The following is a 15,075-nucleotide window of genomic DNA, read 5'->3' as shown; positions in this document are numbered from 1 at the left end:
CTGGGTGCGACTAGTCAGCCAGTTCCCCACCGATCATACAGACCACTTAAGACCATAATGTGTCAGTTTCTCTAGGAGTAGTCTGTGAAAAACCCTATTGAAAGCCCTGGAGAAATCCAGGTATACAATGTCTACCACTTGCCCCACATCAGCTGGGGACACTATTGTAGAAGGTGATCAGGTTTGTCAAGCATGATTTTCCCCTTGTGAATCCATGCTATTTTTCCCAATCACATGCTTCATTTGATTAGTGATAACCTGCAGGAGATTCATTCCATAACTTTCCCAGAGACTTAAGTAAGACTGATAGACCAATAATTTCCTGGATCCTCCTTTGAGCCCTTTTTGTAGACGAAGGTGACATTTGCCTTCTTCCAGTCTTTCTGGGACGTCCCCCAATCTCCATGACTTCTCAAAGATTGCAGAAAGCCAGCTCTCTTACACCCTTGGGTGCAAATTGTCAGGGCCCATAAATTTGTAGGGGTCAAGCTTCTGTAACACTTCACATACCAACTCTTCTTTCACTGACAGTGGGTCTGTGTTTTCATCAGCCTGGATTTTTGTTCCCAAGGCCTAGGGCTCAACAGTGCTGGTAAAGATAGAGGTGAAGAAAGTGTTGAGAACTTCTGCCTTTTCAGTGTTGTTGATGACTTTCACATCTCCTGCTTAACAGTGGGCCAGTACTTCCCTTCTGTTTCTGCTTGCTGTTTATGTACCTGAAGAATCCTTTCTTGTAGTTTTTGACATATCTGGCCAATTTCAATTCAGGAAGAGCTTTTGCTTTTCTGTGTCTCTGCACCCCGTGTCAATACCCTTGTAGTTCTCAATGGGTATTTGCCCACTTTCCCATCTCTGGTATCCTGATATTTTGGTTTTGGGCAGGCTCAAGCTCACAGCTAGGCCAAGGGGGTCTCTGACCTGTGAAGGTTCCTTCCAACCCAAACTATTCTATGATTCTGATTCTTGTTCCACCTTCTTCCCTCACCTTCAAAGGGCATTAACTGTTTTTTGTGCTTCCAGGAGTGTTCTTGAAAAACTCCTGGTACTCTCTAGCTCCTTGATCCTCCATAGAAGCTTTCCATGGAATCCCTCCCAGCTGAGTGCTGTGCAAGCTGAAGTTAGCTCTTCTAAAATCTAAGAACTCTGTTTTATTACTAACCTTCAGCATGCTCAGCTAGATCCCAAACTCCACAATATTATGCTCACTGCAGCCAAGGCTGACACTAATCAATATATTACACGGTAGGTTTTCTTGATTTGTGAGTAGCAAGTCCAACAGTGCCTCATTTCTACTTGACACATATGTATATCTCCAAAAGACTAGTCTGTGCAGAAATCAAGCATTAAGTAAAACTCATTTACCCAAATTAAAAAAAAAAAAAACAGTACTCCTGGCTTATTTCTTACACAAATAATTACTTGGAAAGAGTATATAAGCAAACACTTCCGAAACTGTAAAGAGGGCACCTTACACACATGCTATCTGTACAGTACTAGCTTTAATAAAATGAACAGGCCACAATCTTCAAAACACAATGTTGCACTTGTGTTAGTGTTGACTTTTCTTCAAATATTTTAGAAATAACAGGATAGGAGTTTTTTGGGCTTCCCAAAAACATCACTATAAACAGTTCAGAGTGGCAGAGATGTTGAGAGGCTTGTTGCAGATATTTTTAGTGAAAAAACTGTCTAGATGCACAGAAAAGGAAGCACTGAGAAAACCTGTGAAGTAGGAAAGGAAAATCAAGTCTCCATGGAGTAAGGCAAATTATCTTTCTGCTGCTGACTAGCCAAGGAAGAAGGAAAGATTGGCATTATGGTCAGAGATTGCTGAACACAATATGAGGCATATGAAATTGTACACTCTAGCAAAGCAAACTGAAAACCAAAATCAGAGAAAGTGCAGTTTTCCCTACTGGATGTGTAAGATGCTTGGGAAAACACTTTTGAGCAAAAAGAGTAATTTTCCAGTTACATATGAATGCAATTAAGAAAGCATGATGGATCAAATTAATGGAATAGAAGGTAATACAGGAAATAGAAAACAACATTCTTCAGAAAATACATTTTGAGTATTTTTGACATTAAAAAAGCACAAACAAGGAAAGAAAACTGACACATGCACTTACTCAAAAGCTCTTTCTACTTACCTTGGGACACTTCTTCTCTATGAAAATCAGGAGAAGAATGTTCAGACAAAAGTTCCATAGACACAGCCAGGGCTGATGAAAGGTCATTGTCTAAAATCTCATCAGGAAACACTTCAGCCACTTCAGTGACAGTTTTCTTGCTTTGGGGGATAGGTAAACAGGTAATACTGTTTATTCCATCAACACAAAGAAACCCAGTGGAGCAGGACTGTATAAGACAATCATTGTAATTAAGCTCACAGCTTCGTCCCTGAAAGAGAATTTTCAAAAAGCCGTTTTTAAAGGCAATTTGCATTTCATAGTTACATTAGTTCAAATTATCACTTCCTCTTCACTTTAAAATGCTGTTTGGTTATATTAAGCTTTCCACATTTTTGAAAGCAAATCTAATCATGTGGAAAATATTGCTTTACTAATTTTATGGTATAGTTGTATACTTTAAATTTTAACTGACATTTTGACCCTATTATAAATTACCAATATAAATATTTTTCCACGGATTTATAATGGCAAAATATTAAAGATATTATTGTCACCAGTAATAAAAAGTGGTTAAAATAATCATCTGCAGTTAACATGTAGTTATACAGAAAATTTTGTACCGTGGACTTGGCTGTCCAAAAGCCTGTGGTTTGTTCTGATTGTCAACGCTTTCTTTTTGTGCACTGAAGCTCAGTATTTGTTGCCTGTTGTCAACAAATCTTCAGACAGAACCTTGCTAATACATTAAGTTCACAGATACCTCTTGGAAAAGTAAAAAACATGTAGTGGCAGTCTCAAATTTGATCTGGTACTCACTTTTTATTTTTTATCAACACTAACAATTCATGGAAAGCCTGAAATATCCTTCCTAGTAATAAATTAAAAATGTTTTATTCAGTGGCTTGTAAAAGAGACAAGAAATACTGCATTTTTAATAGCAATAAGTACATGAATTAAACACATTCTTGAAGTGTGAAATAAACACATTCTGAAGCCAGACCTGCATTCATTTTATTTTCACTTCTGTTGTAATGACCTAATGGGTTATGTGAAGAGATACAGCTAACTCAGCTAACCTAGAAGGTTCCTACATATCTGGATAGCTATTTACAATATGCATGGTCTCATCCCGAGACATGCATCTCTGACAACATATCATCATGATACAGTTTCTGACTGAAGCTTCTCCTACAGCTGGGGCACATGTAAGAAAATTCAAGTAAATTATGTAGGGCTCAATAAGTGCTCATTGCACTCTTCCCTCAAACAAAATGCTTAAATAGTCTCTCTTGGCTACCTGGCTTGATATTCAAACAAAACTTGAACAAGTTACATTTTCTTAGATCTCTATCAACTCTATTAAATTCATTTATAATGTTGGGAAATAATAGGAGGTGCAAGAGAGAAAGACAAAAATACAAACAGAGAAAATCAAATTATTCTTCTTATAAGTAGTTTAAATCATTCAGTCTTTAAAATGGAAGAGGTTAAATTGACGTGTTTTGAATGATTTAGATATATCCATGCCTGTTTCAATCAAGTTCTTAATTTGTTTTGGCAAGCAGATGAGCTATCTGGTATATTCATGGCATCTTATAAAATCACTCACTGTACCAGTATTCCAAAAAGCATGAAGGAACAGAAGGGCAATTCATATGTCATATTCCCACAGAATGATAAAAACACTTTTCTTCCTTGATCTATTTTAATTCCACACATAGCACAAATGATCAATTTGAGTAATATTTCTGTCTAATATTTTTTTTAATCCTATAAAACTTGTTTTATTCTGACTTTCCCTATGACTTATTAGTGCGATTTTATTACTTTTACATGTAATGGTGAAGAGCATTTCATTAAGATTTTCTGACTCATAGAAACAAAGCAGATGTGGATAACCTCTGCTGTGTGTGAAGGGTACATTAAATAGTCATAAATAAATTTGACACCTTTGAAAGTCTGTCTGTAAATGCTTTAACAACTTTCATGCAGGTAGATCATAGAATCATAGAATCGTATAACTGTTTAGGTTGTGCAGATTTGCACTTAAAATTATGCATAGCTGTTTCATTTTAAAAGTAAACATCTATTCTATATACCACTGGCTACGCTTTCCCTCTCAAAATTTATGAGAAACTTCATGATCCATACTTTATAATCCATACTTCAGATAGTATCACATACATAGACTACAGAAGATTTACTTTACACACACTGTAGCTGAAGCTCCTTGAATACTTACTTCTGTGGGAGGTCCACTATTTCCTCCTCACACTTACCCAATACTTAGGAGCCAGAATCCATTAAGGGCCTACCAAATACACATTTTAGGATGTTTAATCCCTCTGATGGTTCCTCTCTGATGGTTTTATTTGATGTTCAGAAGATTTTTTGAGGTGAGAAATTAATATGAAAAAACATAGTACAATTCATCTTCTGCTTAGACCTGCTTTGTGATCATAGAGTTGCCTGGCAGTACTTGGAAGAACCTTTTGAATGGTTAACATGGTCACTTGTCTTGCTTTGCTATCCTTTTTCAGGTACTATGGAACTCAATCCCTTGCCTGTAAGCTCATTGCCTCTGCCTACCTTGCTGCTATCCTTGGCTTCTGGCCTATCTTTGCTTCTGAAGCAGCCCACTTGACACTTGTGCTCCTTGACATGTGCTAGTATGTACTGGAGATCTCCTTGAGGGAACGTGTGTGGGACAGAGATTAATGGTGCCTGAGAAGAACTGAAGACAGAAGGTTTTTTCTGCTTTTCAGAATTAATTTTTTTTTACCATTTTATTGCTTTTTTTAGTTTTTCCCTCATTGACTGTAAATAATCTTCTGCTGTAGAAAGAAGCCCTGAAACCAGCTAATGTCTGAAAAGTTACTTTTTCTTGACTTGACTGCAGAGATATATGAAAGGGAATCTGAATCTTACTTGCAATAACCTGCTCCTTCTATTTTACAGCTGTAGATGCACCAAATAAATTGTCAACATTTATAAAGAAAAGGTACTCAATAACAGTTTCAAACTTAGAGTTGTAGAGATAAGAATTACTGAAATAAGAAAAAAAAACTAAAATCATATTCTCCTTTTTTCTCCTCATAACTAACCCCAAACTAACAAACAATACCAAAAAATGATGATATCAAAACTGAAGTGTGATGAGGTAAAGCACAAGCTAAAATTGTATGTACCAACTGCATGTCTTCAGCTACAGAAAGAGCTGGTAAAAAAAGATGGTGGCAGCATGGAATTTTCAACCTTACATGAATACAGCATTGCATTTAGTCATCCTCAAAGGATTCTTTTGGTATGCTGAACAGAGAGAATAAAACATAGCACCAAAGCCCAGAGTATCAAGCATAAAAAGGAACTATTTGATTTAGTTTCAGAGAACTTGTTTTCAAAGTATCTGTCTGCATGCAATAGTCTCAAGTATGAGTTATCTTAGTACTTAAAAATATTAATCAATATGTGAAATACAACCATTGATTTGTACGTATGATAAAATTAGTGTTTTTTTTAAATAGTAACATAATTTTCTGACTCACAAAGCTATTACATGCGCACACTTTTTCACTTTTTTTGATATCAAATAGCTCTTTCTCTGGAATATTAGAGTTACTATTAATAAAAAACCAAACCAAAACAAAACAAAACAAAGAACAGTTACTAACATATTGTATTTTTCTGAAAAGCCAGGCTTTATCTGAGCAAGGTTAAAAAGGAAAAGGATTGTATATAGTGTTTTCTGTGCAACAATGAATAGTCAAGTTAAGGGAAGGACAAGAAAGAATGCCAGCATCTCACCACAAATCCTGCCTTGCAAAAACAGGAGTAACCAAAGCTGGGATCCTGCTGAACACAAATGCCATGTATGCAGGGGTTGGATATGCACTCATCGACATCCAGCTCACAATGAAGGCCTTCCCATCCTGTCAGAAAGGAAACAAAAAGCAATCAAAACAACAAAAAAAAAACCCAAACTAAGACTTATTACAATCCAAATCTATTTAAAAAATGCCAATTAAAAAAAACTGTAACTGTAATCAATTATTACATATAAATATGTATAAACATATAGCATAGGATGGCTTTAAACTGAAAGAAAGTAGATTTAGATTATTCGTTATGATGATGGTGAGACACTGGCATAGGTTGCCCAGAGAAGTTGTGGCAGCCCCATCCTTGGAAGTGTGGAAGGTGTCCTTGCCCATGGCAAGGGCGTTGGAACTAAATGATCTTTAAGGTCTCTTCCAACCTAAACCATTCTATGATCCTATGATTCTATCTATTAGGGAAATTAATGTTTGCCAACTTCTGTTTCTGTAGAGACGTAAGTAAGCAAACAAGAGTAAAAGCTGAATATATTCTTTCTTTACTGAATTAAGTGACTTGATGGGTCGACCTTTACCTACAGAATTATCTGTATTCTTACCTCTCTTGTGGCTAAGAATTAGAAAGTGTAAAACATTCCCTGAAACCTCTTATCTCCTTTCAGATTTGCATAGTGCAACCAAAGCCATATTGCTTTTTCCAAATCTAAACTGAAAGAGTATGGAATTGCCTGTATTAATTTTTGACCCTTTTTGCCCTATTCATTAAATTTGCGCATTATTGCCACACTGAGGAATGAAAACTGGATATTTAGATAGATGAAAATAGTTACATTACACAACATAAAATAAGGGGAAAAAATTTAAAAGAGAAACTCTGAAACAGATTACTATACCAGATCAATAAAGACAATTTCTGATGAAATACAGGTTTGTGTTTCAATACCATCAGAATACCACCTGCTTATATTTCAATTGTCAGATTACTGGAATTTTTGTCAATAGGCATTTCTTATAAAAATCACCTTTACATTATAAATTAGAGGCCAAAAGCTGATCTGGAAACTGCTTTTTAGATCACATAATTTGAGCCTATATTGAACTTGCTCCTTAGAGTCTAAACTAAACTGGAAGGAGCCCAATTGCTTGATAAATATGATCCCAGAATTCTGTAAAGTATGGCTAGTTACTGAAAAACAGCAGACTACCTGTGACATACTTGCTACTTCTCTAACTAAATTTTCCCATTTCTAAACAAATGAATGTAACTTGACTTTCCCCCCCAAAAACCACAACAAAAGAAAATGGAAAAAAAAACCAAGAAGCCAACCCAATAAAAAACATTAACAAACCACAACACAATAGCCCCCAACCTAACAATTAAACAAAAAAAAACAAAACAACAAGCAGTCTTCAGCTGATACAAATCTAGCTGTTACCCCTGTCCTGCATTTGCCTGGTAGATGCATCAAGCGGAACCACCAGTTACATTCCAGTCCTGCTTTAGCACTCCTGGCAGAAATGCAGCCTGTCACAGTTAACGACTTCAGCTGTGAGGCCACTATTAGCTCCAACAGCTACTGTTGTTTCTTTTGAGATGTCTGAGATGCTGTTAGAATACTGTTTATATCTCTCTGTGCTGCTTCTGCACCTGAACAACCTGCAGCTGCAGCCACAGATCCTGAACATGGATCTACTATTCTAAGGGCATGGGGCCTGCTACTGGGACAGTAGCTGACAAAATTCATGATCCATTACAGAATGGATTTGTCAGAGCTAAATCAATTCCCTTTTCTGGTATCATATGCTGTCACCACATGCTTCATTTTATTCTCCGGAGGTTTTTGGAAAGCTGCAGTCAACTGCTTTGTTCCTACTTCTGTCTTGCTACTATCCTTTTCCATTTTATTAAATTCCAACTGTTGATCTGTTGCTGGATATCTCACACTTTCTGCCTGAAGTTCTTTCACATAGTTGCCTTTACAAATCCAAACATACTCAATGTCGTCTCTATATTTCTATAGAAGAAGCTTAGTAGAGAAATGCAAGGTCTATCATATGTGAACTGCAGTAGCCTGCAACAACAGTAAATTTATTTCAAGCATTTCTACTTTCTGTCTCTGCAAGACATTTTTAATTCATCTTCTTTAAAGCCTTTTCAGTTGTGTAACATTCCAAAAAGCTGTTCCTCCTAAAGATTCCCTTGCATCTCCAAATTCACTTACTATCTGAATTGCAACCTTCTTATCTCTTCAGGTGTTTCAGAGACTCAAATAAGATTTGAAAATTCCATATTAATTGAAAAAGAAAAGCAAGATATATAACTGTGATACATATTCCTAATGAATGTGGTTCCTTCACTGTGTCTTCTCCTGGTAGCGAAATAATGCAGAGGCCTTTCACCCCTGTTAATAAATGTTATTATGAAAAGAAATGCAAAAGTAAGAGAGCTTACGCTTGGGCTGGAAGTAGTTTAAAACATGTTAGCAGCAGGAGAGAGTTCCAAGGCCCCAGAGAAGCTTATTCTATTTATACCAAGCATTTCCTTGTACTGTTGCATAGAGACAGCAGTTATAGTCCTTGATTCGCAAGCAACTTCTAAATGTCTACAATCAATTACAGTTAAAATATGACTAGCTTTAAAAATAAGGAGAAAAATCTTGAACTCCACAATGGGTATGTTCTGTGTGAAGGACTGTAATGATAAAAAAATATATATATTTCAACCTTTTAAGTCATTTGCACTGGTGAAACAATATAAGGCCATATGCAGAACCAGGTAGAGTAAGAGGACACAGTTTTACCCACAAGGAATTTTGATTGTGTAACTATGTTTGGAGAAGGCTGAGATTCTGAATGACTTCTTTGTCTCGGTCTTCACTGGCAAAGGCTCTGACCAAACCACCCAAGTCTTGAAAGGCAGATGCAGGGACTGTGAGAATGAAGGCCTTGCGCCCACTGGAGGAGAGGATCTGGTTCAAGACCATCTTAAAAACCTGAACGTGCACAAGTCCATGGGTCCTGATAAGATCCATCCACGGGTCCTGAAGGAGCTGGCAAATGAAGCTGCTAAGCCACTGGCCATCATATTTGAAAAATCATGGCAGTCAGGTGAAGTTCCCGATGACTGGAAAAAGGGAAATATAACCCCCATTTTCAAGAAGGGGAACGTGGATGACCCAGGGAATTACAGACCAGTCAGTCTCACCTCTGTGCCTGGCAACATCTTGGAGCAGATTCTCCTGGAAGACATGCTAAGGCACATGAAAAACAACAAGGTGCTTGGTGACAGCCAGCATGGCTTCACCAAGGTGAAGTCCTGACTGACCAATTTGGTGGCCTTCTATGATGGGGCTACAGAAATGATGGACAGGGGTAGAGCAGTTGACATCATCTACCTGGATTTGTGTAAAGAGTTTGACACTGCCCCACACGACATCCTTGCCTCTAAATTGGAGTGACATCAATTTGATGGATGGACCACTTGGTGGATAAAGAACTGGCTGGATGGCCGCATGCAAACAGTTGTGGTCAATGGTTCAATGTCCGGCTAGAGATCTGTAACGAGTGGTGTCCCTCAGGGATCGGTGTTGAGACCGGTCTTGTTTAACATCTTCACTGCTGACATGGACAGTGGGATTGAGTGCACCCTCTGCAAGTTTGCTGATGACACCAAGCTGTGTGGTTTGGTTGATAGGCTGGAGGGAAGGAATGCCATCCAGAGGGACATCAACATGCTTGTGAGGTGGGCTGATGCCAACCTCATGAAGTTTAACCATGCTACATTCAAGGTCCTACACCTGGGTCAGAGCAACCCCAGGCACAGCTACAGGTTGGGCAGAGAAGAGATTCAGAGCAGCCCTGCAGAGAAGGACTTCGGGTGTTGGTTGATGAGAAAATGAACATGAGCTGGCAGTGTGCGCTTACAGCCCAGAAAACCAACCATATCCTGGGCTGCACCAAAAGAGTGTGACCAGCAGGGAGAAGGAGGTGATCCTGCCCCTCTACTCTGCTCTTGTGAGACCTCACCTGGAGTATTGTGTGCAGTTCTGGTGTCCTCAACATAAAAAGGACATGGAACTGTTGGAACAAGTCCAGAGAAGGTCCATGAGGATGATCAGGGGACTGGAGCACCTCCTGGATGAAGATAGGCTGAGACAGTTGGGGGCTGTTCAGCCTGGAGAACAGAAGGCTGTGTGGAGACCTCATAGCAGCCTTCCAGTATCTGAAGGGGGCCTATAGGGATGCTGGGAAGGGACTCTTCATTAGGGACTGTAGTGACAGGACAAGGGGTAATGGGTTAACACTTAATCAGGGAAAGTTTAGATTGGATATAAGGAAGAAGCTCTTTCCTGTAAGGGTGGTGAGGCACTGGAATGGGTTGCCCAGGGAAGTTGTGAATGCTCCATCCATGGCGGTGTTCAAGGCCAGGTTGGACAGAGCCTTAGGTGACATGTTTTAGTGTGAGGTGTCCCTTCCCATGGCAGGGGTGTTGGAACTTGATGATCTTAAGGTCCTTTCCAATCCTAACTATTATATGTTTCTATGATTTATAATTTTTCAGAAAATTTATTTCATCCCATGCAGGAGATACAACCATTGGTATGTGTGACAGCAATAATAATAAATGTTAGTTAAAATGTTCAAAATTGCTTTTCAGTCAATTTTATTAAATAGCTTGTTAAATACTTTAGTTGATGTACATTGCCTGTTTGACTGCTTGCTTGGTCAGTAAGTTACATTAGTAAATCACAGAATCATAGAGTCATAGAAAATAAGGTTGGAAGGGACCTCAAAGATCAACTAGTACAACCTTTCTTTGCGAAGCATGACTTAGACTAGATGTCCCTGCATGCTGTCCAGCAAGACCTTACAAGAGTACAATATGGGGGAGTCCGCTTCCCTGGGGAGATTGTTCCAATGGCTGATTGTTCTCATTGTGAATAATTTTCCTCTTGTGTCCAACCGGAATGTCCCCAGGTGTAACTTGTACTCATTACCCCTCTTCTTTTCTATGTGATTTCTTGTAAAAAGGGTGTCTTCATCTTTGTAGTCACCCTTTAAATACTGGAACATGGTGATAAGGCCTCCCCTGAGAGAAATCATACATAATAAACCTAGCTCCAGATAATTCTGGGTTTAGTTTTAAGTGGTTCTAACATGCTTATTGGAATAGTTAATTCTTTTCAGATTTCATTCAAAAAAATTGTCATAGAGAGTTAATATTTGTGCACCCTACAGGTTATATACAAATAGTAAGCTTGATATAATTTACCAATTTTCTTGGTAGTAGCACTGATACAAAGTTTAATAAACTATGGTTGTTTAAGATTATTCTGTCAAATGCCAGTTACCTTTTTGACATTTACAAGTGTATCCACTGATATGATCTTCACAAGTTGAGCCGTGTAGACAGGGTGATGAATTACACTCATTAACTTCTATTTCACAAAACTGTCCAGAGAATCCAGCAAGACACCTGAAGCAAACAACATTCAAAAGGGTTATACTACGCATAACCATCATACAAAACATAGTTTGGGACGAAAAAATTTAAAATGTATAATCTATGTGTATTAATAAAGACACAATCTCATATATTCCTTTCTGGTTTAAGAAGTACTTCACTGGAACTCTTCCACATTTCACATTTTAACCCTCGGTGATCTGTTAGAGGATTTATGATGGCAAAACCCAATAACCCAATCACAGATTTCACATCTGGATCATAATCAAACGTAACAGTCTCAGTTACAGTTTACAGGCTCTATCAAGGTGAGTACAAACTTTTCTTAATGTATTATTGGGAGACTGTCTACTAAAACAATTTAGTTAACTAAGTAACTTCAGCCTACACTTGGAAAACTGCGTGCTGAGAAATGTTGCACCACTAAATGTAACTACTGCATGAAAACTAACCTTCAGGTTATTTATCGTTCTAGTTATCAGATATTGGTCATCTTGGAAAATCTCTTCTGTGTACTTCTGGTTGCCAATCCTACGTGATCATTTATACCAAAATACTATGATTTCATACAACTAACCCAAATAGACTCCCAAGACTTCTAATGAAGCTCAGAATTTTTACTATTCTCATAATTGACACATCCTTGCATACATATGCACAACTTTACAGATATATTCAAATAGGTTTTGCAAAACAGGGCCCCATGATGGTATTTACAATACTTGTTCTTTTGAGATGTGTCGTACATGGATACATTTCATATGAGACAGTGTATTCAAAAACTTCTGTTGGCAAGGGGGTGGTGCACATCTTGTACGTTGTCTTGGCTATAATGAAGAGCTTAAAACTTTATGCCCCATTTTAAGGAAGATAAGTACGTTAACAAATTATGTTAGAGTAAATTAGAAGAGTCATTGTCACCTACTCCTAAAGCTGCTACATTATGCGAATGCAAAACACATCATTAGAATGAAGTATCTGCAGTGTCTACCTGAGCTTTCCAAATCCTGAAGCAACAGAGAAGGATAGGCCATTGAACAGGTATGTGTAACACTTCTGAAAGAATATGATACTGTGTACCAGTAATTACATTTTGGTTTATTTCTGCCTTGACTATTAGAATATATTTGTTTCATTTTATATGGAATACACTCTGGGCAATGGGAATTTGGAATCTATCAAGACAATGACAGCAGATTTCCCAAAGTCTACATCAGTTACAGATTGCAGCAATATACTGCTTGGAAAATGTACAAATTGAAGCACACACTGTTATTTTTCAAATACTTAATTATAATGTGTGAGAGAAAAACTTAATGAGTGAACTGTAAGGCCACCTGTGTCGCTCTTTGGCCACAAAACACTACGCAAAACCTACCTACTGAGAAGACACAGTTTGGCCTTTCATCCTGTCAGCAAAAGTCAAAGACTGGTATTTAGAACCAAATTTGTTCCACCTAACTTCACATGCCTAACTGCAACAGCCCTAGGATTCCCTTACACTTGGTGGAATAGGGGGTGCAGAGGATTATTCTGCTTACTGTAAGCTTAAATACTTCTCTGCAGATATATTTGTTTTTTCACTGCCTGCACAACATATTAAAAAAAATAAATAAAGGAAAAGAAATAGTTGAAGGGAACGACTTCTCCCACATATGTGAGTGGAGACCAGGAAGGATGAACACCTGTAGAATAACGGAAAGAATATTCTACAGGAAAAAAGGCAACTAGACACAGAAAAAACTGGGACAGTTTAAGATTAATTCAAGTTTGTACTTTGGGGTGTTCATAGTCATTTCACTTGGAAAAAAGTGATTACAACATCAACTACAAGAAAGACACATTTTTTATGTAAAAATTTTGGACAGAATAACTATACCTACATTTACCTAAGATGAATGGTCTTGATTTTTCAGTCTGCAAAATGCAAATACTGAAGAAAAGTTTAAAGGTCTTTTTCAGAGCTCTTCTGCTAGCAGCTTCAAGTGGGCATATTTTTATATATGATGTGCATATTTGCTGACAGGTAGAAACTAGTAAATTCAAAAGCAGTTTACCCAGTTACTGCGGTCATAAGTAGTTGGATCAGGTTGATATAACTCCGATGGAGAGAATTGATAGAATTGAATCAGCTTCATATCACAGGATACAGCCTGGATAAGCTTTCAATGTTTTTCTACTCAGTTTATATTGACACTTCAGAGGCACTATATAGCCATGGGCCTAACTCTCTAAACACTGAAATAGAGAAATAGATATATTCATATGTATATGTATAAATGTTTGGTAAAAAAAAATATTTTGTACTGAAAACTTTTCAAATATTTATTAAGTGTATAATACTACATAGAGTGATGGTGGCACCACCAAAAAAAGAGAAGTTATAAAAAAATATTACTCTGCTTTCAGGTAGAAAATATAGTCATGAAAGCTCTTGGATATCCAGTAAATCAAATACCACATTAATTAATTTGCACAAAGTACACTTTCTCCCAAGTCAAACAATCATTCAACTTAGAGAATATTTAATACTACTTCAAGTATTTCACATACTGATTTGTTTTATTTATTGCAAATATTACAGTACCTCAGTGCTCACCTTGCTTGTTTTCAGATAGCATAATTAGATGAAAACAATGCTTCATGACTGCAGGGGCAGGCACTCTACTAACTAAATGATTCTGAGCAAGTATGAAACACCAGCAGCAGGCATATTACTGATGCTTGTAAGTCATAAAACAACACCTCAATGTCAGCAGCTTTTGTAAATTTCCCCAAATTGTAATAAATAGTATGCTTTATTAAGAGTGTTAATTAAGTTAACACTTCTTAGGATTTAACAAGCACTTTAAAAATTTCCTGAGTTTTGTTTATTCTTCTTTTTTTTAAATTTATATTTCTGTTGTGCTCCTCCTCATTCATACCTTCCTTCTGCCATTTCTTTTAGAGCATTAGAGCGGACACAAACAAAAAAAAAAAGAATATAAATACTACTGAAATTAGAAGTGTAAGCAGATATGCAAAATAGCTGTTGTGATATATATGGTATTAATTCTAACTCAAATACTTCAGAAAACTTTTTATGTGGTCCCTGGGGTATGATTGTTCTGCAAATGAAAAACAGGGTGTTTGTTTTTTTTATTTTCATACCAAGGTATGACCACTGCAAATTTTGTACCTTGATTACTACTTAATGAAAAAACAATTCATGTCTTTGTAAGTAAATGCATACTTATGTTTAGCAGCAAGTAACTCTTAGACCTTATTTGATAAAGAAAGTTAATACACTGAGAAGGCTGAGCTTTTAAACTTAGAAAGGTATCAATGTAAAATCAACAGTTTAGTACCAAAAAGCTGCAAAAAAATAGTGCTCATTTGCTGTAAGAATAATGCATTCACAATTTAATTACCATAGAATCATAGAATGGTTAGGGTTGGAAAGGATCATCTAGTTCCAATCCCCCTGCTGTGGGCAGGAATGCCTTACCCTAGACCAGTTTATAGGGATTTCAGCAAAGATCTTTTTTCTTTTTTATCATTCTCCACAGACTTTTTTCTCTCATAAAAAATGCTGACATAAAATGGTCCCTTTTTTGTTGCACCTTTACATCAATCATTATCAGGATTGATCATCTTATTCTGGGCA

The 15,075-nt window shown here is 37.1% G+C and overlaps 1 protein-coding gene across 1 annotated transcript in view; it reads right to left on the bottom strand.

The window, feature by feature from the left end:
- The window catches only part of EYS (eyes shut homolog), a gene marked incomplete at its 3' end in the record, with an annotated part of 771,151 nt that overhangs the window by 302,003 nt on the left and 454,073 nt on the right, over positions 1-15,075 (bottom strand). The window contains exons 29-31 of the mRNA XM_057418821.1: positions 11,317-11,441; positions 5,937-6,061; positions 2,151-2,400 (exon numbers count right to left, since the gene is read on the bottom strand). Of these exons, the coding sequence (XP_057274804.1) occupies positions 2,151-2,400; positions 5,937-6,061; positions 11,317-11,441 (500 nt within the window). The remainder of the gene's footprint in view (positions 1-2,150; positions 2,401-5,936; positions 6,062-11,316; positions 11,442-15,075) is intronic.

The sequence above is a fragment of the Pezoporus wallicus genome, unplaced genomic scaffold, assembly GCF_028554395.1.
Source record: "Pezoporus wallicus isolate ANWC-B61680 ecotype Strahan unplaced genomic scaffold, APGP_CSIRO_Pwel_v1 contig_4901, whole genome shotgun sequence".
NCBI classification, from domain to species: Eukaryota; Metazoa; Chordata; class Aves; order Psittaciformes; family Psittacidae; genus Pezoporus; species Pezoporus wallicus.
Note: the sequence above shows the minus strand (reverse complement) of the source record. Positions and strands in the feature narration are given on the sequence as shown.